The sequence below is a fragment of the Coenobita brevimanus genome, chromosome 112 (assembly GCF_032717465.1).
Source record: "Coenobita brevimanus isolate Jiangsu-jjx chromosome 112, ASM3271746v2, whole genome shotgun sequence".
NCBI classification, from domain to species: domain Eukaryota; kingdom Metazoa; phylum Arthropoda; class Malacostraca; order Decapoda; family Coenobitidae; genus Coenobita; species Coenobita brevimanus.
Window position 1 is genome coordinate 17,706,856 of NC_137065.1, and position 23,940 is coordinate 17,730,795.

At 42.3% G+C, this 23,940-nt stretch overlaps 1 protein-coding gene across 1 annotated transcript in view; it reads right to left on the reverse strand.

Annotated features, from left to right (window-relative positions):
* LOC145418128 (glutamate receptor 1-like) overlaps window positions 1-23,940 on the reverse strand; it is a 722,099-nt gene that overhangs the window by 216,931 nt on the left and 481,228 nt on the right. Inside the window, exons 10-11 of the mRNA XM_080286652.1 lie at window positions 3,745-3,855; window positions 3,374-3,485 (exon numbers count right to left, since the gene is read on the reverse strand). Of these exons, the coding sequence (XP_080142778.1) occupies window positions 3,374-3,485; window positions 3,745-3,855 (223 nt within the window). The remainder of the gene's footprint in view (window positions 1-3,373; window positions 3,486-3,744; window positions 3,856-23,940) is intronic.

Genomic DNA, 23,940 nt, shown 5'->3' on the forward strand with positions numbered 1-23,940 from the left:
CCTGCATCCTATAACGTGCCTCACTACAACAGGGAGGGTCACCCTCCAGTTTCCGGTAGGGGGGGGTCAGTGTCAGGTGGGTGGAGCCTAAAATTTCAGATGGTCATAAAATCGTCAATTTTCACCCGATTTACTCCAAATTTGATGTGTGACATCTATGACCAGATATCCTGTTGTGTTTATACGTCAGCACTAAAATGACTGCCGATGACGGATTTGCTGTGCCTTGGCACCGCTTCTTGTTCCCATACGCGTCACTCTTACTGTTCTGTCACATTATATAGCCTAACATTGCACAAATTTAGGCAACACCAACGTGGATGGCAATATCTTATCCTCCTATATTATGTTCAACTCGGCTGAAGAGGGAAGGTCAGAAGGTGAGCTGAGAAATGAGGGAGGGCAGAGGGTGAAATTCTTTAGAGAGAGAGTGAGTCTTGTGTGTTAAGTAAATACTGTATATTAGGCACCTCTAGTCTGTGGTTTGCTCCACTCACCCCGTCACTCCCGCGTCCCCCTCCAGCCAACGACGCACCTGCTGAGAGCCACATGTCAGAACGGGTCATTTATACATACTGTTTCAGATTCATTGGTTCAGGTTCTTCTGGGTTCCTAGAATGTGCTTGACTTTTGGGCGTAACTGTACAACTGATATATAGGATTGGGCAACAGTTAATGGGCTGGGAATGGTCACATTTCTTTCGGACAAGCAAAATGAGCGCACATTTCCAGCAAGAAAGAGAGGTATAAGTCGACAAACAAAGGTGAACAAGCTTTCCTAGGCAGGGTGGAAGCACAGAAGCATAATTTTGGGGGATAACAGGGGGGACTTCATCAGGCCCATATGCCTTGTTAGTAGTGAGGCCAGTGCAGATGGAAAGTAGATCAGCTGGAGAAGTTTTAATGTCAGTCATGAGGAAGTCAGAGGGGGGAAGAGATAGAGGAACAGCACCAGAATCGTTTAAGGTGGAATTGGGGAAGAAAGTCTTAGCAATGGGGGCTTTTTTCAGTGAGAGAAACAGTTGCTGAATCATCAGAGGGAAATAGAATGGAATAAGATAAAGTTGTTAAAAATGTTATTGGTAAGGTGCCAGAATTAGTGAGAAGAATTTGAGTCGGTGAGTTCAGAGTACTTCGTACAAATGAAATTATTTTTAGCAGAGCAGAGAACAGACTTAACATAGGTTTGGGCAGAAACAAAAGGGAGATAGAATTCGAGGGTGGGTTGCTCCAGTACCTTTTGTAGGCCTTCTGCATTTTGAGGACAGCATTAGGACAAGGGCGATTTTTTTTTTCCGTCAGTCACATGATAACAGTAAGGAATGTATGCTTCCATGCCTGAGAGAATACCCTGTGTAATGTGCAAGGCATACTCAGATGGCTTTCGGCCATTGAAGCAATATTCATTCCACGAAAAATCAGTGAAGGACTGCCTGGAGGCCTCTCAATCAGGAGCTCGAAAGTGCCACAGCCACTATTGCTTGGGAGGGTCCACAGGCCTTACTGGAGCGATAGGACAAGCTGAGGTGGTAAGGTTGTGATGAGAGGAACCCAAAGAAAACAAAAGGCTAACAGTGTAAGTGGAAGGATAAGTTGTAAGAAAGAGTTCAAGTTTTTGGAACTCTCTCCAAGGCAGTCCGGGATACGTGTAGTATACCGAAACTAGCTAGCATGCTTGTAGAATGAGAAACAAGTGATTAACAAAAACTGTAATGTCCTTTACAAGCTGAAACGATTCGGCGTTCCGGTATAGGAATTAAGAGGTTACTAAGTGAATCAAATAGCTGGTATTCAATAAGAGAAGTCTGTGACTGAGAAAAATCTAACAAGAAATGTAATGTTACATTAAATAACAGCATTCTGAGAGTTCATTTCTCCTCCAAGGCAACGTCATTCCCCTTTCTTGCCGTTCATACTTTAGCTTTTGACATTTTCCACCCAAGATTTAATAATTTGTTTTACTGATTGCCCTGTCATCCTAATGAACATCGTCTGGAGTAACAAAAATATACTAAAGAGTACACCATCGTAGTAGAGTTTTTTTTTTTTTTTCTAATTTGACAAATATCTCATTTCTCTCAGTGAAGTACTAATGCTAGAGTTTGAGTACTTGCCACTAAGTCAAAGAACATTATCCCGATGCCTCAGAAAATAAAATATGTTCCCCCTAGTATGAACGCCGTAACTTAATTTATACCGATTACGATGAGACGATTTTCTTCATCGATGGGAGATCCAGTATATCAGTGAGTTGACAGCTATCAGAAATAACCTTTGACTGCAAGAAATTCACTCAATTGGAAAAAAGTGGTAAGGCTTAGAAAGAATGAAGCATTAAAGTGCGTCCAAAGCAGGGAAAATGTTAATAACCATATGATTCACTTTACCTGTTATCTTTACTGTACTTGCAACAAAATGTCATATAGATGAGTACTTTTGTCGGATGGATCTGTGTGTGTGTGTGTGTGTGTGTGTGTGTGTGTGTGTGTTTTGTAGGATGGTTTATTGAGTCTTCAGCGTATTATTCTACATTCAGAGTAATCTCACACAATTTGCTATCAAAGTAATTTTTTTTTTTTTTTTTTATGTGTCCGACTCTGGGCATAGGCTTCACAGCCTGCTATCAAGGCCCAGCAGTCCTCCTACATACCATACACCTCTACATGTCACCACTTCGGCGCTAACACCCACCGTCCATATTGAATACATGCTAGGGCTGTCTCATACAGGACTGGTGTATTGGTAGTAGCGGGGGTATTTTTACGACATGTCGGCGGGTCTTCTGGTAGATCAGTAAAGCCTGATTTAATGAAATTCAAATCCTTAAACTGTTCCCTGCCCCAGCCGGGATTCGAACCTGGGTCCGTAAGGACTGCAGGCCACCTCTCTACCGATTGAGCCACCGCCTCACACACACACACACACACACACACACACACACACACACACACACACACACACACACACACACACACACACACACACACACACACACACACACACACACACCGGATACTCACATTCATTTCAGTGGAAAGAGGTGAACGGGTTAGTGAAATCCTTAGGAAAGCCTTCAATCAAACTATCCCAAAGATTTACATCGCGCTCCCAGTGCTTGTCAAAAGGATAACGCACTCATAACCACACACAAATACACTACGCACGTCCAAGAAAACCATAAAATAGATGAATACTCACAGCGGTTTCTGAACAAGCAGGCCAAGAAGCCATTGAGGTCATTAGTATAGCTCTCCTAACAATCATCCTTAGATATCAACCGAGTAACATCCATAAATACCAAAGACATGATACCTTTACCCCAGACACATATCTTCTTGGCCTCTGATAAAAGAATTAAAACTTGAATACTCACAGTTGAATCGAAGGAAGGATGCCAGGAGGTCAGCCAGGTCTTTGGCGTATCCCTCGTAACGATCATTGCCAGTGTAGTTACCGTCTTTCCTCACCATCAAGAACGGCTCCTCCTATGAACATATAAGTAAAGCCGCTGCATCATCCCAAAGATAATCTATCCACATCGCCTTATTATCCACTGGCCAAACATAGCTAAGTCGTTATTGAGTGAAAGAGAGAGAGAGAGAGAGAGAGAGAGAGAGAGAGAGAGAGAGAGAGAGAGAGAGAGAGAGACAGACAGACAGACAGACAGACAGACAGACAGACAGAGACAGAGACAGAGACGTGTGTAGAGAGGCAGGGGAGAAGGGAAACAAGGTATACCCGTACCAGTATGGATACAACGATGTAGGACTTATTCGCCATCAACCGGTCAGTCATGTGGCTCGTGTACTTGGCCGCCACTGTTTCTAATCCTCGGGTGTCGCTCCACGTCCCGATCTGAAACAAATAAGCAGTATTAATTAAATCTGCTGATGTGGACAAGACTGGGAACTTTTTTTTTTTTTTTATAACAATTTTCTCTCGCTCTCTCTCTCTCTCTCTCTCTCTCTCTCTCTCTCTCTTTCCCCCCCTCTGTCTCTGTCTCTCTCTCTCTCTGTCTCTCTCTCTCTCTCTCTCTCCCCCCCTCTGTCTCTGTCTCTCCCCCTCTCTGTCTCCGTCTCTGTCTCTGTCTGTCTGTCTGTCTGTCTGTCTGTCTGTCTCTCTCTCTCTCTCCCTCCTTACCAACCCATTCTTCCATTCCTTGTGAATTAAGCTTATTAAGTAAGAAACTATCGCCCTTATTGATGACTGTGATTTACCTGGCATTACTGAACAATACTAAATATTGAATACGCGTAGTTTTGGTGGAAAATAGTTTGCCAGGTGACATAGGTGGGGGCTCTTGCCATCCACCCACTCGATGTAGTGCTGCTGTCGGATGATTACCCTTTTCTGTCTTCCTTCCTTCTTTCCCTCCTTTCTCTGCTGTCTTTCTTTCCTTCATTTTCCTTTTCCTTCTGTCTACGGGTGATTCTACACTGAGTGACAAGCTTTTAGATCAGATAATGAAGGTAATGGAGAGAGTTTTAGAAGGTACGGTTAGAGAAAGAGTGAATATTGATGAGATGCAGTTTGGGTTTATGCCAGGTAGGGGGACCACTGATGCCATATTCATTGTTCGGCAGCTTCAGGAAAAATATATTGGTAGGAGAAAGGATCAGTAATTTGTTTTGGTTGATTTGGAAAAGGCCTTTGACAGAGTCCCTAGAGAGGTGGTGAAGTGGGCAATGAGAAAGCTAGGCTTGGAGGAGTGGCTGGTTAGGGTGGGTATGGCTATGTATGTGGGTGCTCGCACCCAGATAAGAGTGAATGGAGATTTGAGTGATGAGTTTTCCGTGAACGTTGGTGTGCATCAGGGGTCAGTTTTGAGTCCCATGTTGTTTATCATGGTACAGTTGCCTCAAAGAGTTCCAATACCCCCTGTGTTACCTCCTGTCAAGATGTGGCAACATCGCGGTAGTAGCGTAACTATCTATGAATGAACGGACATGGGTCTGACAAGACCAATGGCCGTTTATTCATAGTTACGCTACTTCTGCGATGTTGCCACATCTTGACAGGAGGTAACACAGGGGGTATTGGAACTCTTTGAGGCAACTGTACTTGAAGCCCTCTCACGTGACTTTAGAAACGGACTCCCGTGGGAGATGTTGTAGGCTGATAATTTGGTGTTGATTGCAAAGAACGAAAGGGAGGCAGTGGAAAGGTTTAGGAAGTGGAGAGATGGTATGGGGCACAAGGGCTTAAGGGTAAATGCAGATAAAACAAAAGTGATGATATCTAGGGTTGGTGGCGGTACTGTCAAAGACGAGGGAGAGTGACCATGTGCAGTTTGCCACAAGGGCTTGGGAAGTAATTCTATCTTGTGTGGTGTTTGTGATAAATGGGTGAACAAGAGATGTAGTGGTATCAGAGGTAAGCTGCGATATAATGCTGATTTTATGTGTACGGTGTGTCGGAGAGAGCAGGTGGAAATTGTTAGGCGTGAAAGGAACTTGCTGGTGAATCTCTTGAGTGTGTGGAGGGGTTTTGTTATTTGGGAGACATGTTGTGTGCTGGAGGTGGGGCTAGGGTGAGAAGTGGTTGGAAGAAATTCAGGGAGCTCTTGCCTCTTCTGACACTGAGAGGGCTCTCCCTACGTGCTAAGGGGTCTTTGTATGCAGCATGTGTTAGGAGTGTAATGCTGTATGGCAGTGAGACCTAAGCAGTAAAGGAGGAGGATATTCACCGGCTCAGACGTACAGAAATGACAATGATTAGGTGGATGTGTATTGCGTCCCTGCGTGCAAGGTCCGGGGGTGCTGGGTTTAGGATGGAAGAGTTGAGAGGTAGGATGGGACTGGAGTGTACTGGTGTTGTGATGAGGAGAGGTAGATTGAGATGGTTTGGACATGTAGAGAGGATGGGGGGTGATAACTGGGTGGGGAAGGTGAGAAGTGTTAATACTGGGGGTGGGGTTATGAGGGGTAGACCGAGAAAGACATGGGACGAGGTCATTAAGTGTGACCTCAGGGTTAAGGGAGTGAACAGGGAGGCTGCAAAGGATCGTGCAGTGTGGAAAGCCGCCATTAGGTGACAAAGGCCGACGCATGCAAGCATGCTGGAGCCTTTAAAAATGAAACGATGAAACGACGAAACGACGACGACAAAGCAAAATCGTGTCATGTACACCAGGAAACCATTAACCTCGCTGGGTTGTAACCATGTTACTAAATTATGGCGTCTGGTGGTTTACTGGGCAATTAAGGTGCACCAATCTGAGTGAGCCTGTGCGGGTTTGTATCCAAGGGACGGTTGGGGTTTATTGCTCATGTAATGCTACTCAGGAATTTGTAAGGCTGATCACTCATCTTAAATGCCAGGACCAACTTGCCTTGCCCCAGACTCCTACGCTCTTCATGGGAATTACAGGATTGGATGATGATGATGATGCTAAAATAAATCGGAGAACAGAAGGCAATGTATTGCTATATATTTTTAAAAATGTACTCAGCAGTAGTTTTTTTTTTTAATTTCAACGATAGCATTGACTCATTATCCGTTCAACTTAAAAATGAATTTTATGGCAAGATATACTTTGGATTACTATTTCGTCTGACAACTTAGTCGGGAGAAAACTGAAAATGAATTATTATGAACAAACAACAGAAATATTTTGCATCAAGAATAATACCTGGAGACTTGGATTTACCCGTAACAAGATGGGGTGAAACTTTTTAATCTCACACAGGGCTGAACTTGTACAATAACTTGCTGGAAAGTCCAGTGGATCAATTGGTAGTGCAGCCAAAAAAAATAAATAAAAAGCCAGCCTTTCTATGGCAACAGGAGAGGTAGGAACGATGATTTCTGATTCTTGACAGACCGATTCGCTTGCCACCGCGGGCGGGTTCTCGAGTCCTGCCACCTCCAACCTTCTCGAGCCTCCCATTCGTGTAGGGAAGGGGTTGAGTGATAGGATGACTGGCACAGATTAGAGATGACAGTTTTGTCTTTATCGAGGAGATAGACGGCATCTGAGAGCGGAAGTTACTACATAGAGCGTAGTGACGAGCCCTGGGCACCCTTTGCAGCACCCCAGCCGGCGTTCCATTGCCTTCTTGGCACCAACGCATCACACTCCTCTCACCACTATTCACGTTGTCCCAGCCTGACACTTTGTGGGTGTATGGGGATGTGTAACATGTAGTGTAAATTTGCACATTCAAATGGAAAACTGTGGTACAAAGGAATAAGGAATAATTCAGTATAGAGAATACTTGTTACAGAATATAAGGAAAGTACTGAAAATAAGATTTATGATCAAAAGCGTACAGTGGTTTTGTATCATCTAGTATAGAAGACAAGTGACTGAATGAAAAGTAAAAGTAATCTTTCAGGCGATGGGATTTTGCGCTCTTGTGTATAATCCTTGATATAAAAACCAAGCCTGTGTGAAAATGGAAATGACCTTCCAGTATAAGAGAAACTGTTTTGACAAAAAAAAAATTGCTGTCAGTCTTGTAGTGACGTAAGAACTTAGACAAGTAAGTGCCATTAATATGCAAGATGCTAAAAGCCGAGGAAAACGACGGGTATAAAATACGAACTTGAATAAAAAAGAACATGACCTTTCATGGCATGTGTATAGAAAATGTGCTCAAGTGAAAGTAATAATTCGCTAGTAGCCTAAAAGCCTTGGTTCTCCCCTCCACATACCACATGGCACAGTTTCACTCTGGAACAGATGAAAGAGTTTGGCAAATGAGAGTAATGTAAGCGAGCTGCTCATACTGTATGTGGTGTGAGAGTCATTTATGGGGCAGTAGGAGGAGTGGGTCAAGGTGTTGTGGGGTGTAATGGAGTGCGAGTGAGTGCAACCAGGGAGCCCTGTCTGGTCTAGGATGGCACTTGGCCAGCTTGTCCTAGCCACCAACTCATGGCTTTTAGGGACGCTGCTCGCCATGACCCTAAAAGTTACTGCTATTCATCACCTACTGACATTTTGCCTCCTGGAGATGTGGTGACACGTGCAATGGAGAGACGAAGGATTGATAAGTATTCTGATGGTTAACTGAAAGCTAGGTGCTGTAGGTACTGAGCTGCTGATGGGTTGAAAACAGGCAACTTTGGGGGAAAAAAACAGGATACAGGAGAGGATTATTGTGCTATACCGCTTAGCTTCAAGAGTTAATAAATCTGCTGAAGTATGTGTATTAGTGGACAATAGGCGGCATGTAAAAAATTCTAAGTCAAAATGGCAGATTGGCCACATTCAAAGGTTACAAACCTACAAACAATGATAATGATAGAAATTTATAACATCACATGCTGAATGCCGTGAGCAGTATACTGTATATGAAGGGGCTAAGGTTGCAGTGCATGTGGACTGTGAACTGATTATTTCTGTCTGAATGTTGGCTTCAAACAGGAATGTGTCAAGTCCCCACGGTTGTTCAGTTTGTATAGGGATGGGGTTATACACAGTGGATGTTGGAGCGACCCTAAAGAGAGAGGGCAGTGTTTGTAAACTCCCTCTACTGTTGTCTGCAGATGATACTGTATTGTTAAGTGAAGACGAAAGGGAACTGCAAGCCTTGGTGAACGAATTTGGGAAAGTGTGCACGAAACGGAATCTAAAGGTGAATGTAGGGATGAGTAATGTTATAGTCTTCGAGAGAAATGAAGCCACGGAGTGTACAATGAGGCTGGATGAGAAGGAATTGGAAAATGTGAGTGCATTTAAGTACTTGAGTTGTGTGATGAGTAAAGATAGAAGTTTAGAGGGTGAAGTGCTTGAAAAGGTACCATACAAGACAAGAGAAAGGTTCTGGTTCTTTGACAGCAGTGATAAGGAACGGAGAAGTCAGCATGGAAGTAAAAAAGTCGTTGCATGACAGTGAGCATAGCAGTTAAAAAAAAGTCGTTGCATGACAGTATTGTGATACCAACCCTAACGAATGTACATGAAGCTAGGACCTTGTTGGAAGGACACAAGTCCAGAGGTGAGAGAAGCATGTGCAGTTACGTGGAGAGACAGGCTGAGGAATGAGGAAGTGAAGGAACGTTAGGGTGCGGATGTGGATGTGATCGAAAGTGTTAGGAGAAATACACTGAGGTGGTTTGGCCATGTGGAGAGATGCAGAGCACGAGACAAACGAGGAGAGTGTATGCGAGTAAGGCTGAGAGGGAGAAAGGGAGTGGGAGGTTGATGATGAGATAAAGGGATGGAGTTGAGAGGCATAATTATGAGAGAGGGGGACGTGAGCTGGGAGCAGGGGCGATGAAATGGCATTGGACAGGGCGACACGGAGGTGTTTGTTTGTAGGCACCCTTTAAGGGATTGAGGCGTCTGGCAAGAGATAGAGAGTTGTTGAAATACGAAAAAGGTAAATAAAGCAAAGCAAGAAAAATCTTGAAACATATTTAGCATCAGTATATCAATCTTTACTTACAACAGAAGTTAAAATGTACTAAATCCATCAACAGGCCAATTAGTTTTTAGAAAACAGAGAGCATACAAACGAAGAAACAGAGTTGGCAAAAATTCGTAATATTTACATTATATTAGTATTTTTTTTTTAAATAACAGAACGGAGGAAGGAAAAACAAATGGAAAAAAAAAAATAATCCATACACCAGATTACTGGTGTCCTCTATTCATAAAATATCTGTAACAGTTAGACTTGAATAGTTGTGGATTGAAATTTGGAGGAAAACAACTCTGGGGAAGCGAGTTCCAGAGAGATGCAGTTCGGGGAATGAAAGAATTCTGATAGGCAGAAGTTCTGCAATATGGCTGAGTGACATTCCAGTCATGAGCGCTACCAGATGCCCGTGTAGCACGAGGGAAGGCATGGAGAGGTGGCACCATGGACGCAACTTCGTCTGAGCATTTGCCAAAAAAATATCTGTAAAATAATGCAAGGGAGGCAACATTCCTTCTTACTTGCAGGGGAGGTAGTTTATATGTAATGGCAGGGTTGTTAATGATTCTAACAGCTTTATTCTGAATTTTGTCTAGTTGTCTTAATGCAACCTCTCCACATCCATTCCACAAGGGTGAGCAATATTCTAGCTGAGAGTGCACATGACTTTTATAAATTATAGCTAACTGCTCATCGGCGAAGAAGTTACGGACTCTGTACAATAATCCAAGTTTCTTTGAGGCGGTTTTAGCAAGTGATCTGACATGAGAGGTCCAGCTGAGGGCACTGTTAAGTGAGACAACAAGAATTTCAATACTTTTGGAGATGGGAATATTAGTAGCACTGAAGGTAATGTACGAATCTGGCAATATCTGTCTATTAGTAATCTGTATATATATAGTTTTACTAGCATTAAAAGAGACAAGGTTGTTTTGTCCCCATTCACTGATTGTAGCTAGATCTTGATTTATGGAGATGGCTGTACTGAGTTGAGAGGTAGAGATATTAGACTTTGTAAATGGATGTCTGAGTGTGAATGAACTATGTAGTGTTGAGTCATCTGCATATGAGTGAACGGTATTGTGAGTGACAGATAAGAGATCATTAATATGAACCAGAAACAGGGTCGGCGCCAGAACCGATCCCTGCGGCACGCCGGCGTTAATTGAGTGGAAATTCGAATATACATCATCTACTTTTACTCTTATTATCCTGTCACTAAGATAAGAAGAAATCAAAGGAACAAAAGACGTTAGTCCATAGCAAGGGAGTTTGGACAGCAGGGAACGGTGCCATACTCTGTCGAAAGCTTTAGAGATATCAAGAGCTACAGCATGAGTTTCTCCAAAAAGATCAATTGATTGATGGATGGTATGAGTTAAGAGATTGAGCATGTCAATGGTGGATCTTTCGTGGCGAAAACCGTATTATCTATCACTAATTAAGTTGTTGGATTCAAGATGTTTAACAATATGCTTATTAATTAAAGTTTCAAATACCTTACCAAGAGATGATGTGACAGCTATTGGTCTGTAATTGGAGGGGTCAGACGAACTTCCTTCCTTCGGAACTGGGTGGATATTGGCTTCTTTCCATGAATTTGGGAACAAAGAAGTACGTATGCATGGTCTGAATAATTTGGCTAGGACAGAGGCAAGTTCAGGGGAACACTTTTTCAAAACAATTGGCGGAATTCCATCTGGGCCTGGAGCTTTGTTGGTAGGTAAATTGTCTAGGATGGATTTTACGAATCTTGTCGGTATTTTAAGTGGGGGTAATTTCGGGAGAATCAAGTTCCAGTACTGAGACATTCTGGGTGGTATCATCTATGGTAGAGTTTCTTGCAAAGGTACTAGCAAAGATATCTGCTTTCCCACGTGGGTCATTTGTAATATTGCCATCTGAAGATTTTAGTGGGGGAATGGAAGATGACTTGTTAAAGTTATTATTGAAAGAATTAAGAGTTGACCAGAATATTCTATTGTCATTAGGGTTGTTAAGTAGTTCTGATGCTTGCTTTTGAAGAAAGTTTGATTTAGATAGATTTAATACAGCTTTTGCATGATTTCTAGCAATTTTAAATTGGGAGAACGATTCAGATGTTTTTGATTTTAAGTAAGAGTTATATGCTAATGACTTTTGGGCTGTTGCTCTGGCACAATTGCCATCAAACCATTTTGGAGAGTTTGATCTTTTAGTGAATTGTTGACTTGGTATGAATAAATCCATACCAGCTAGTATTAAGTTGCAAATGTGGGACTGGGTAGAATTGGGATCACTAGAGAAGAAAGACTGCCATGGAACATCAGCAAGATAATTTCTAAATCCATCCCAGTCTGCCCTGTCAAAGTGCCATCCGGTCACCCTGACAGGTTCGGAATGGGAAGGTGTAGGAGGGTTAACTTATGAGGCTTTGATGAGATTGTGGTCAGAGGATCCAAGTGGTGACAGTACCTCTATCCTGTATTGATCTGGATTATTTGTCAAAATAATGTTATGGGGGATGCACTGGCTGAATCAGCAGAGAGGCGGCCAGCAGTCCTAATGGACCCAGGATCGAATCCCGGCTGGGGCAGGGAAGTGTTTAAGGATTTGATTTTCATAAAAGCAGTCTTTAATGATCTACCAGAAGACCCTCCGACATATAAAAATATATCCGCTAATACCAGTACCCCAGTCCTGCATGAGACAGCCCAAGCATGTTTTCAATGTGGACATTGGGTGTTACCACCGAAGTAGTGACATATGGAGGTGTGTAGGAGGACTACTGGGCCTTGGGAGAGGCGCTAAAGCCTTCGCCCAGGGCTAGACACATTAAAAAAAAAAAAAAGTTTAAAATTTTTTGCTTCCTGCAAACATGTAGCTCTAGACAGTACAATTATCAACATAATGATCAGAGAGAGAGAGAGGGGGGGGGATTTGTTTGAAATCAATAAAATGAAGTTTATTAAAACACCTGGGACCTGGTATGAATATCTTCAAGGGTTTTATAAGAAGTGAAAAATGAGAGTGCAGAAGAGGACATATGTGGTTTAACTGAGACTTCATGGTGAGATGAGAGTGTGAGAAAGTGGAAGTATATACTTATGGGGTATATGCGCGGGAGTAGGTGAGAATGACAGGACAAAAGAGGGTGTCTGTATTGTTGTGTGCAGGAGATGAAAGGAGAAAATGAGAGAGTATGGATCAATTGATTCAAGGATTGTATGGGTAAGACTGGAAGTGAGAATGCAAACGTGGGCTATTGTGTATTTGCATGCGCCAAGCAGAGTGAAAGAGGAGTTTGGGGCAAATGTGGAGGTATGCACGGAAAAGTTTGAGAGGAATGAGAGTGTTCTCTAATGAAGATGTGAATGGAAAAACAGGGAATGTGTAGATGGATGGAGTAGTTGGTATGTAGGGTGTGCCTGCAGAAATGGATGAAAATGGCAGTGCTTTAGTGGACATTAGTGCAAGGAGGGGGTTGGTGATAGCCAATGCCCTCTTTAGGCACCAAATGATCCACATGTATACGTGGCGAGTAGTGAGAAGGGTGGGTGGTGAACTGAATGAATGGAACGCATTGGTTGATTATTAGATGTGTGTGGATGACAGAATGAATAGGTATGTCATGGGTGCAAGAACATACAGAGGTTGGGGGAGTGAACATTCTGACCATCATTTGGTGGTGGTGAAAGTCAAGGTTCTAGTGCAATGGAGAAATAAAAGAAGTGCAGGACAGGAGGACGTAATCCATACAAGGAGGGTAGAAAAGTTGCAAGAGGATTGGAAAATGGCAGAATGTAAGAGAGAAGCAGAGGAGCGATTGGGTAAGTATGATTTGGAACAGATGGGGGAGATTGAAGGTAAGTGCAAGATTTTCACAGAAAAAATTTGTGCAGCATGTGAGTTGGTGTGTGGCATGAAGAGAAGACAAATGGGGGTGCAAGGAACAGCATGGTGGAATGAAGTGGTGAGGCAAGCTGCAGGGCAACAGAAGAAAGCATATAGTGAGTGCATGAGAGGGCAAAGGCATGGAAGATGTTGAGGGATGGAAGAGTTGTATGTATAGAGAAAGAGAGAGGTGAAAATAATAGTAAGAGAGAGTAAGAAGAGAGAGGATGAGGAATCTGGAAGGAATATGAGTGTAAATTGGAGGGAATGTAAAAAAGTATTCTGGAAGGAGGTAAAGAGACTTAGAGTGATAAAGAAATTAGTAAGGGAGCGAAAGACAAAATTTGTAGATTCAATGTGGAGAAGGGACAAAAAGTGAGCAGATGGAAAGACCAATTTAAAGAACTGTTAAACATAGAGAATGAAAGTAATACAAGTATAAGTGGCTGGGGAATGGGAGGGAGAGGGGCGATGGTGAGAAGGGAGGAAGAGATCAGTGGGATGGAACTAGTGTAAGCAAAGAAGAAAGTCAAAATGGGAAAGCCACAGGAATGGTTGCAATGTGTGATGAAATGCTGAAGCATGAGGGATAGATAATGGTAGATTTTTTTTAATGCAAGGAAGGAGCCAAAGATCAGGAGACCGCAAACCGTTCCTTCCAAGAAAAAAAAAAAAAAAAAAGACAGAGAGACAAATTCAAGATCCGTTCATTTTGAGATGCCTGGACACACTGCATTTGAAGCACTGGAGATCATATGAAGTAGGAAATACAGACAGAGGGAGAAAGTTCCACAATTGATCTGTTGCATAAATGAAGGACTAACTAATGGTTAACTCCTGCATAGTGTTAGAAAGAAAAGAGAAGAGAGTTTGTTACTAAATGGGTGCTATGTGCCAATTGTATTGGTGGAGGGATGCAAGCAGATAGTTCTGAGAAGCAGTGACCCTTATGGCAGCGATAGGAAGGAGATAAAGATGCAACACTATGGCACAGAGACAGAGGTTGAAGGAAGCTAGAAAGAGGATAAAAGTTGAGATGAAAAGTCTTTGACTCTACCTTGGTGAGAAATGCTGTATGTGAGGTGCGTCCCCACACATGAAAGTTGTATTCTACACAGGGGCGGATACAACCCGTGTATAAAGTCAATAACTGTACAGGGGTAAAGAGGGTACGCAGTCAGTTTAGCACACCTAATTTCTTGGAAGCAGATTTTGCAACAGATGTATTATGATCTTTCCAAGATAAATCCCGACAGAATGAAACCCCTAGTATGTTTCAAGATGATGCAGGATTGACGTGGATATTGTTAAACATTAGTGGGTACTCCTGTGGAAGATTTTAACGGGTTGATAGTGTAAGAAATGAGTTTTTGTCACATAAAAAAAAAAAAAGATTACTTTACCCGAGTCAGAAATACAAGGCATGTCAGACAATAGGTGTGGCATATCCTCATCCCTAGTTTGCTGAAGTAACTGCTAAAATGGACGCTGCAGGAAGCAAATAGAAAGGTGACAGGTGGAATCATCAGTGTATGAGTGGACTGGGTTAGATATACGGCTTAGAAGGTCACTGATGAATATAAAGAAGAAGGTGATGATAGGACACAGCCTTGAGGAACAACACTAATGACAGCTGTAGAAAATGGTGGCCATCTACAACAGCAGCTATAGAACGACCAGAAAGGAAACTAGAAATAAAGGCACAGAAAGGAGAATAGAAAACGAAAAAAGACAGTTAGGAAAGTAAAGATTTATGCCAGACTCTATCGAAAGCCTTTGAGATGTCAAGTGCAATGGCAAACCTTTCACCAAAGTCCCGACAGGAGGATGACCAGGAGTCTGAAAGGTAGGTTAGAAGATCGCCAGTGCAGCGTTCCTGGTGGGACCCAGACTGACGACAGGAAAGAAGATTGTGATAGGAATGATGCTTTAATTTTATTCTGTTAATAATAGACTCAAAAACTTTTGAGACACAGGATGCTAAATCAGTTGGGTGTTAGTTGCAGGGTTGGGAATTGTCACTCTTCTTTGCGACAGGCTGAATGACAGCAAACTTCCAGAAAGAAGGAAAGGTACAAGTTGACATAAAAAGGAAAAAGAGTACCGAGGCAGAGTTTAAGCAGAGAAGCACAGTTCTTGAGAACAGCAGGAGGGCCTCCATCAGGCCCATATGCCTTTTTAGTACTGAGACCAGTGATGGCAGAAAATACATCAGTTGAAGAAATTTTAATATCAGCCAGGAAGAAATCAGAGGGGGAAATGATGGAGGAAAAGCTCCAAAATCGTTTGAGGTGGAATTGGAGGAGAAATTCTGAGCAAAACGTCTGCTTCATCAGAAGAAGAAATAACTACAGATCCATCAGAGTGGAAAAGAGGAGAAAAGGATGATCAGGTATAGTTGTTAGAAAGGTTTTTGGCAAGATGCCAAAAGAAGCAGGAAGAATTTGAGTTGGACAATTCAGAGCATTTAATACAGATGAAATTGTTTTTAGCAGGGCGAAGAACAGACTTAGCATGATTTCTGGCAGACACATAAAAGAGAATAGATTTATGGGTGGGTTGGCTCTGGTATCTCTTGTAGGCCTTTTCATTGTTGTGGACCGCATTAGAACAAGTGTGAATAAACCAAGGTTTCCATGCAATAGGCGAAGGATATAAGAGAGGAATGTGTGGTTCCATGCCTGAGAGAATAACCTCCATAATGAGCAAGGCACACTCAGATGGCTCTCGGCCATGGAAGCAATAATCATTCCAGGGATAATCAAAGAAGTACTACCTGAGTGCTTCCCAAACATCAACTAGAAAGTGCCACAACTGACGTTTCTTTGGAGGGTCCACAGGCCGTACCGGAGTGATAGGACAGGTTTGAAGGTAATAAGGTTGTGGTCAGAGGAGCCCAACGGCGAGGAAAGATTAACAGTGTAAGCAGAAGGATTAGTTGAATGGGAGAGGTGAAGTTGTTGGAACTCTCTCCAAGATGAACAGGGATACGGGTAGGGTGCTGTACTAGCTGCTCTTCGTCATTAAGGATAGAAAAGATGTAGGATTGTTCACCAGGGGGACCAGTGAAAGGAGAGGAGAGCCAAAGGTCGTGGTGAACATTGAAATCTCCTAGAATGGAGATTTCAGATAAAGGAGAAATGGAGAGGATGTGTTCCATTTTAGAAGTAAGATAGTCGAAGAATGTTTCATAGTCAGTAGAATTAGGGGATAAGCAAACAGAACAGATATATTTAGTCAGATAATAACAGGAAAATCAAAGCCAGAGAGTCGATAATTCATAAGAATCAAGTTCAGGAACATGAGAGCTAGATATGTCGTTGCATACCCATACACACCAGCCACCTTTGGCTTTGAAATGAGTATAGAGAAGTAGGAGGCTACAGAGAAGGTTTGTGATCAGTTCCGTCAGACAGCTGAGTCTCAGTTAGGAAGAGAAGGCGAGGTTTAGAGGAGAAGTGGTGCTCAACAGAGACAAAGTTAAAGGAAAGGCAGGGAATGTTGCAGAAATGAAGTAAATCAAACAGTGGTTCCAGGTATCTAGCTGGGTCGTCACTGGGAGAGGGACGGATGGTGGGGACATTTTTGTTCCCCCCCCCCAGGACTCCAAGGGTTAAAATTATGACACAATTTAGGTTCAATTTTGAATAGGAAGTGTAGTATGTAATGTGCATGTACTTTGGGGTTGACAGAGATTCTTGTACTGGAGAGTAAGCCGGCATACTTTCTGTCTTACTGAAACACTGTAATGGTTCAGCAAAGGGAGATGGTCAGGAACTAGTCCCGATGGCTGATGAAATGGGACCTCCAGCTTTCCCTGTCATCAGCTTTCCATCCACCTTGGGAGTACCATTCTGCTTGACTGGTACTATGGTTATGGAAGGTGTGCAGATTGGCCTGGGAGGAAGGTAGAGTCCCAGAGGATTGGAAGTCTAGTATTATTCTCCTGTACAAAAGGACAAGGGGAAAAGAAGTGTGTGGTAATCACAAGGGCATTTTGTTTTCTTCGTATAATAGGCAAAGTGTATGGTAGAATACTGTTTGACAGATTTAGGGAAAAAACAGAGGAATTAGTTGGAGAAGAACAAGGAGGTTTTAGGACGGGAAGAGGTTCTGTAGATCAGATATCCATCCTTAGGACTTTAGGGGAAAACTTTCTAGAGATAGGAAAGATGCTATATGCAGCCTTCATGGATTTAGAGAAAGCATATGACAGAGTGGATAAACAAGGAATGTGGAAAATAGTAGGAATACAGCAGTAAAACGGAAGTTGTTGTATGCCATGAAGAGCAGGTATGAGGGTGCTAAGGCTGCAGTGCTTGTGGATAGTGAAGTGGGTGAATTTTTCTATCTGAATGTTGGACTGAAACAGGGATCTGTCATGCACACATGGTTCTTCAGTCTGTATATGGATGGAGTTATAAAAGGGATACAAAGTAGGACAGTGGCTGTTGGAGCGGCCCTAATGAGTGGGGGCAGCATTTGGAAACTTCCTGTAATGTTGTTTGCACATGAAACTCTATTGTTAAGTGAAGACAAAAGGGTACTTCAAGGCCTGGGGAATGAGTTTGGGAGAGTGTGTGAGAAGCGGAATCTAAAGGTGACTGTAGGGAAGTGCAAAGTAATGGTCGTCGAGTGAAATGAAGTCAGTGAATGTAGAGTGAGGTTGGATGGTGAAGAAATGGTACATGTGAGTGATTTACCATACTTCCTGTGTCATAGGATGCCCCCTGACATTGGGTAGTGTAATGAGTAAGGATGGAGGTTTGGAGGTTGAAGTGCTTGAAATGGCACAAAGAAGAAAGGTGGCTGGTTCTTTGAATGCAGTTATAAGCAATAGGGAAGTGAGCATGGGCGTAAATTATTCGTTGGATTATAGTATTGTGATAACTCTAACGTATGGAAGTAAAGCTTGGACCTTATTGGAAGAACACAAGTCAAGAGTGAAAGCAGTGGAAATGAGTTATTTGGGAGGAGCATGTGGAGTTACATGGAGAGACAGACTGACACATGAAGAAGTGAAGGTGCGCTGTGGTGTGGTTATGATGTGATAGAAAGTTTTAGGAGAAATACATTTTCGTGGTTTGGCCACGTCAAGTGGATGAAGAGCTAGAGACTAATGAGGAGAATGTTTGTGATTGATGTGGAGGGGGTAGAGGGAGGGGGAGGCCGAGGATGAGATGGAAGGATGAAGAGAAGAGGTATAAGAGAGAGGGGTGCGTGAGCTGGACGGAGGGCAGCGAAATGGCGGGGCACAGGGCGACATGGAGGCGATTTGTTTGTGGCCACTCCTTACGGGATTAAGGCGTCTGGCAATAGATAGATAGATAGACAGAAAAGTTAAGTATCAAAACCTGTAGTCAAAATATTCAGCATAGCATTGCAGAATGGCTTGGTACCAAATGCGTGGAAAATTGCAAAAATAACCCCAAAATTTTAAAAGGAAGTCATTTACAACCATGAAACTGCCATAAAATTATTTTAACATTAATTGTATGGAAGTTGTTGGAAACAAAAATTAGAGATAAACTAATAAAACATTTAAACTAGAGTGGCACTCAGTAGAGCGCATACCTCCGCCATCAACATCCATGCAATAGTCACTGAAAAATTTACGAAAATGTCGAAAAACGCCCTATCTTGCAATGTTAAAGAAAGTGAAAAAAAAAATCCTGATTCCGCACCTTTATCCAGATCCGCACCAAAATTTAATGGAGTCTGTTCTGGGCCAAGGCCCATTCTTCTACCAAGTTTTGTGGAAATACGTCCAGTAGTTTTTGTGTAATCTTGCTCACAAATGAACCAACCAACCAACAAACGGACAGGGGTGAAAACATAACGTTCTTGGCAGAGGTAATAAAATAACCTCATCAATGACTCACAGCATGGATTTTGGAACCAACGGTCACATCTTACTAGTCTCCATGACTTTCTCAACGACATTATTGATGTATGATAAAAGTAAATCAGGCAGTGTAATATACTGTTGTGCTACAGGATTGGATTAGTGGTTAATATCTGGAGATGTGAGGTGCCTTCTAGAAACTCTGACATGTCTGTCTGTCTGTCTGTCTTTCTGTCTGTCTGTCTTTCTGTCTGTCTGTCTGTCTGTCTCTCTCTTACATAAGAAATTAGTTCTTATCATTATTGTAATTGTGTATCACTTCTTTAAGTGCTTTATTGCATGGGAAAACGTAGGTTCTCTCCTAGGCTCTAGAGTATTCTGTACTGTGCTCTTGGGAGAGTTGGCGAGGCATTTAAGGGGACTGCCTCGCCTTCTCAGGCAGTAAGATAGAGTTAGTGAGTGAGAGACAATGAGTCAGACAGCGAATGGACAATCAGTCAGTGAGCAGTAGAGTGTGAGTTATGACGCAGTTAGCGTGAAAAAGGGAAGCCATGGTGATTTGCTAGTTTGTTTCAGGTTTGCATGGAAGGAGTAAAACCCAGAGTTGAGTGTCCTTCGATTAATATTGTGGCTTGTCAGCTAGTCATACCCGGGATATCTACGAATCCTGTGGTGTAACAGTTTTGTGTCATGAGTAGTGATACTTTTTGAAAGATGAAGATGAGTGGACATGCTGCCAAAATGGCAGACATATCTCTCTGGCAAATATACTCGCAGTGTTGTGAGCACAGCAAGGAGAACAAAAGAAATATCAAGAAAGGCAAAAGAAATAACATGAAGAACAAAGGAAATATCAATAAGCACAGCAAGAAGAACAAATTAAATATCAAAGTGAGCAAAAAAATTATCATGAAAAACAAAAGAAATCTCAAGAAGGACAGCAACGAAAACAAAGGAAATATCAAGAAGAACAAGAAAAATATTAAGAAGAACAAATGAACTATCAAGAAAAACAAAAGAAATATCAAGCAAAAAAAAAAAAGCCAACCACAGCAGCACACAAGACTAGAGAAACTGCTACAAGGACAGAGACAGGAGCTTTACAAATAATGAGAGGTATTTGAAGAGAGAAGTCAAGCTTGGAGTCAGATACTTCAGGAAGATCATAAGAAGTGGTGTGAGGAACGACAGGATGCGACCAGGAAACTGAAGCGACAACAAGAGGTGGGGTACAACATGGAAGAGAGAATAAATGACTAGGTAAGAGAAGTGAGGGAAGTGGAGGATAAAGTCAGAAGTGAAATACAGGAACTGGGTAACAGGGTCAAAGTCCTTGAACAATGTTTGGTTGAGGGCTAGCACTCAGTACATTCCTTATGTGCCAGCGACAGGAGTGTGGAGGGGGATTGTGGGACTGAGGGAGTAGCGTGACCAATGGTTATTGACACAGGATCAGGGAGGACTTTGATTCTGCTGGCTATGTTGGGCCATCAGCAGCTACCAGAGACTTCACAGTGGCTGAGTGTAGCTGAAGCTCATTATGCTGAGCTTGGGGAATCAGTGGGTGTCGGGATGCGGCAGAGAGGAAAGGAGACGGTGGACGTGTGTGTTGCCGACATCAGGGCCCCTGCGTTCTTGGTTTAGACTGCCTGGTGTCCTGCCACTGCCTGTTTGATTTTCATTCAATGCGAATGGGGCTAGGAGGAAGGAATGTTTTGACGAGAGCCATGGAACATACACGACTACTAGTGACAGCCACACGAACTACAGGTATCCCCCTCTGAGTAAAACATGTTAGTGCCCTGCAAGATCAATGGCATGTTGCACACTGCCCTGTGAATGGTGGAATGCAGGAACCATAACGTGACAGAAGAGGGAGTGATGATGGGCAGGAATTTGGTTGATGGAAGAAGTACCCGTCATCATAGCCAACTTTTCATTTCACCCTAAGAAGATACATCAGGGTGCAGTTCAGGAGTTGTGCCAAGGAGTCAGTCATTTGCCATCAAGCAATTCATGGAAGAAGAGTATGGTTTAACCCCGGGAAGAACTACTTAACCACATGAAGGATCTGTTTGCCATGAGTTCCCAGTGTCTATAGAAGCCACAGATGGAGTAGATGAAAAGGCTTATGATGAAGTACGTTCACAGGAGACCTGAATCATGGAAATACACTTGGTGTGAAGTTGAGAACCTGTTGGACACCACAGATGAAAGGAGAGCCCAGGAGAGTGACAGTCATTGACAGCTCTGGCGATCCAGATCTTCGTGCCTTGGGCATGAAAGTGGTCAGCCTTCCCTTGTTCGACATTCAGGATTTTGCTGTTAGATGGGATGACTCGGTAGATGGTTCGGGAGCAGACGGTGCTCCAGGCTCCTTTGGATCTAGACAGCAGAGGTAACAGCGGCGACCTGATAGTCTGGAAGATTATCATGCATATACTCGTCTATAGGTAGGATTAGGTGGTTGTGTCAGGGACGACACAGTTTTGAGGGAGAGGCAGTGTTATTCCATAGGATTAGGTTAGTGGTTTATATCTGGAGATTGAGGAACATTCTAGAAGCTTTAACATGCCTGGTTTTCTCTCTCTCTCGCCTTAGGAAGTAGTTCTTGTCATAACTGTAATTGTGTGTTATTTTGGTGCATTTTTGTATGGGAAAACGTGAGTTCCCTCCTACGCTGTAGAACAGTGGTTCTTAACCTGGGGTTAATTACCCCTAGAACAGTAATTTTGTCTTTTTAAGGGGGTAATATTTGTAAAAATTTGCTCATCAATTTTTCTTTCAGTACTTTTTTTTTTTTTTTTTTAATGATACATTGTAACTGCTTTGAGAGATCCATATTGTCTCTGACAGAGTGACGCATAGATTTTTTTTTTTTTTAAGAAATACGGTCTGAACCATCACACATCTGTACAAGCAAGTGTATATCCTGCTGAAAACATTTCGGCCTGTATTCTCATCGGTTAACGAAGCTCCCTATCACCTTTTCCTAACCAATATATTATTTTTATTACACCTTACTGTGCTCCTCTGTGTTACATAGCCTAAATCCTTCCAATATCGCCATACTCTCTATAAATAACATATAAAAATGGATTTAAACCAGCCATATCCAAATATAAATTGCTAAGGTAAAGGTGTTAGGAGGCTTCCTTAACCGACGAGAATGCAACCCTATGTCTAATGTACTCGAAAACATTGATTTCTTTCTGTAACTTACATAATCACTCGGAAAATAAAACATTGCCAGTACAACCATGTTTTTCTACTCTTCCTACCAATTTCAATAGGATGGGGGTAATACCAGCCCATATCGATGTGTCAAGGGGTAACAGTGGGCAAAAAGGTTATGAAACATTGCTGTAGAATACTGTGCTAGTGGTGAAATTGTAGAGGTATTTAAAGGGGCTGCCCTGCGTTTTCTGGCAGTCAGATAGAGTTAGTGAGTGGGAGACAGGGAGAAACAGTCAGGGAATGGACGGTTAGTGAGTGTGCAATAGTGAGTGAGTTAGGACGGAGGTAGCATGAGAGAGTGAACCAACAGTCTTTTGCTAATGTATTCCAGGCTTACCTGGAAAGAATAAAATCCTGAAGTGTTAAGTGGGCTTTGATTAACTTTGTGGCTTATCAGTGTGGTGCGCTTGACCTACTGTATCTGTGAATCCTTCGGTGTAACATTATCTTGATTTTTAGTAAGCATTTGATAAAGATGCCCATAAACAACTTCTTAAAAAACTTAAAAGTTTATGGTATCAGTCGCAGTTTATTAAGATGGACTGAAAGCTGGCTTATAGAAAGTAAACACTTCATAATTGTTACAAGTGGAGTGCCACAAATTCCTATTTTGAGACCTATAGGCTTACTGTCTGTTTTATATTGATGATATATATATATATATATATTTTTTTTTTACGTGTCCGACTCTGGACAAAGGCTTCAAAGCCTATTTCTCGGGGGTAGTGACCTATCCCAAGGCCCAGTGGTCCTCCTACACCTCCACATGTCACCACTTCGGCGCTAACACCCACCATCCATATTGAATACATGCTAGGGCTGTCTCATACAGGACTGGTGTATTGGTATTAGCGGGGGTATTTTTAAGACATGTCGGCGGGTCATCTGGATGATCAGGAAAGTCTGCTTTTTAGGAAATTCAAATCCTTAAACTGTTCCCTGCCCCAGCCGGGATTCGATCCTGGGTCCATTAGGACCGCAGGCCGCCTCTCTACCGAAGATTTATGTTGTAAAGTTGCCATATTCAGTGCTAATAATAAGATCAGTAACAGAGCAGATACCCCTAACCAAAGACTAATGACTCAGAGATCTTGATATACTGTTGAACTTGGCTCAATCATGCTAAACTTATTTTAATACTGACAGTCAAAGTTCTAAATTAACATTAGGATTAAAATTTATATATATAGCTATATCATGAAAAATGTTCAGCTCCTTACTGTAAATGAAAACAAAATGTGAATAACTATAACATGTGATATTTTTAAAAGAAGTTAAAAGTACACGGAGGAAGTATATGAAGCTAACACACTAGTTGGATTTATAGGCAGACATTTTAAAACAACTCAGAAAATATTGTGCTTACCCTGTATATATTCCTAGTACGTTCACATCTTGAGTATTGTATTCAGTTTTGATCACCATATTGCAAGATACAACACTAAGACATTAGAAAGACTACACCCGAAGAGCAAATAAAATGGTACCCAGATTATTAAACAGACCAGATGATGAACGTTCAGAAGACCTAAATTACGATGAGATCTGGTTTAAGAATATAAATTTTTTATAGGACAAGACAGTTGATAAGCACTTCACGTTGGACCAGTCATTTTACAC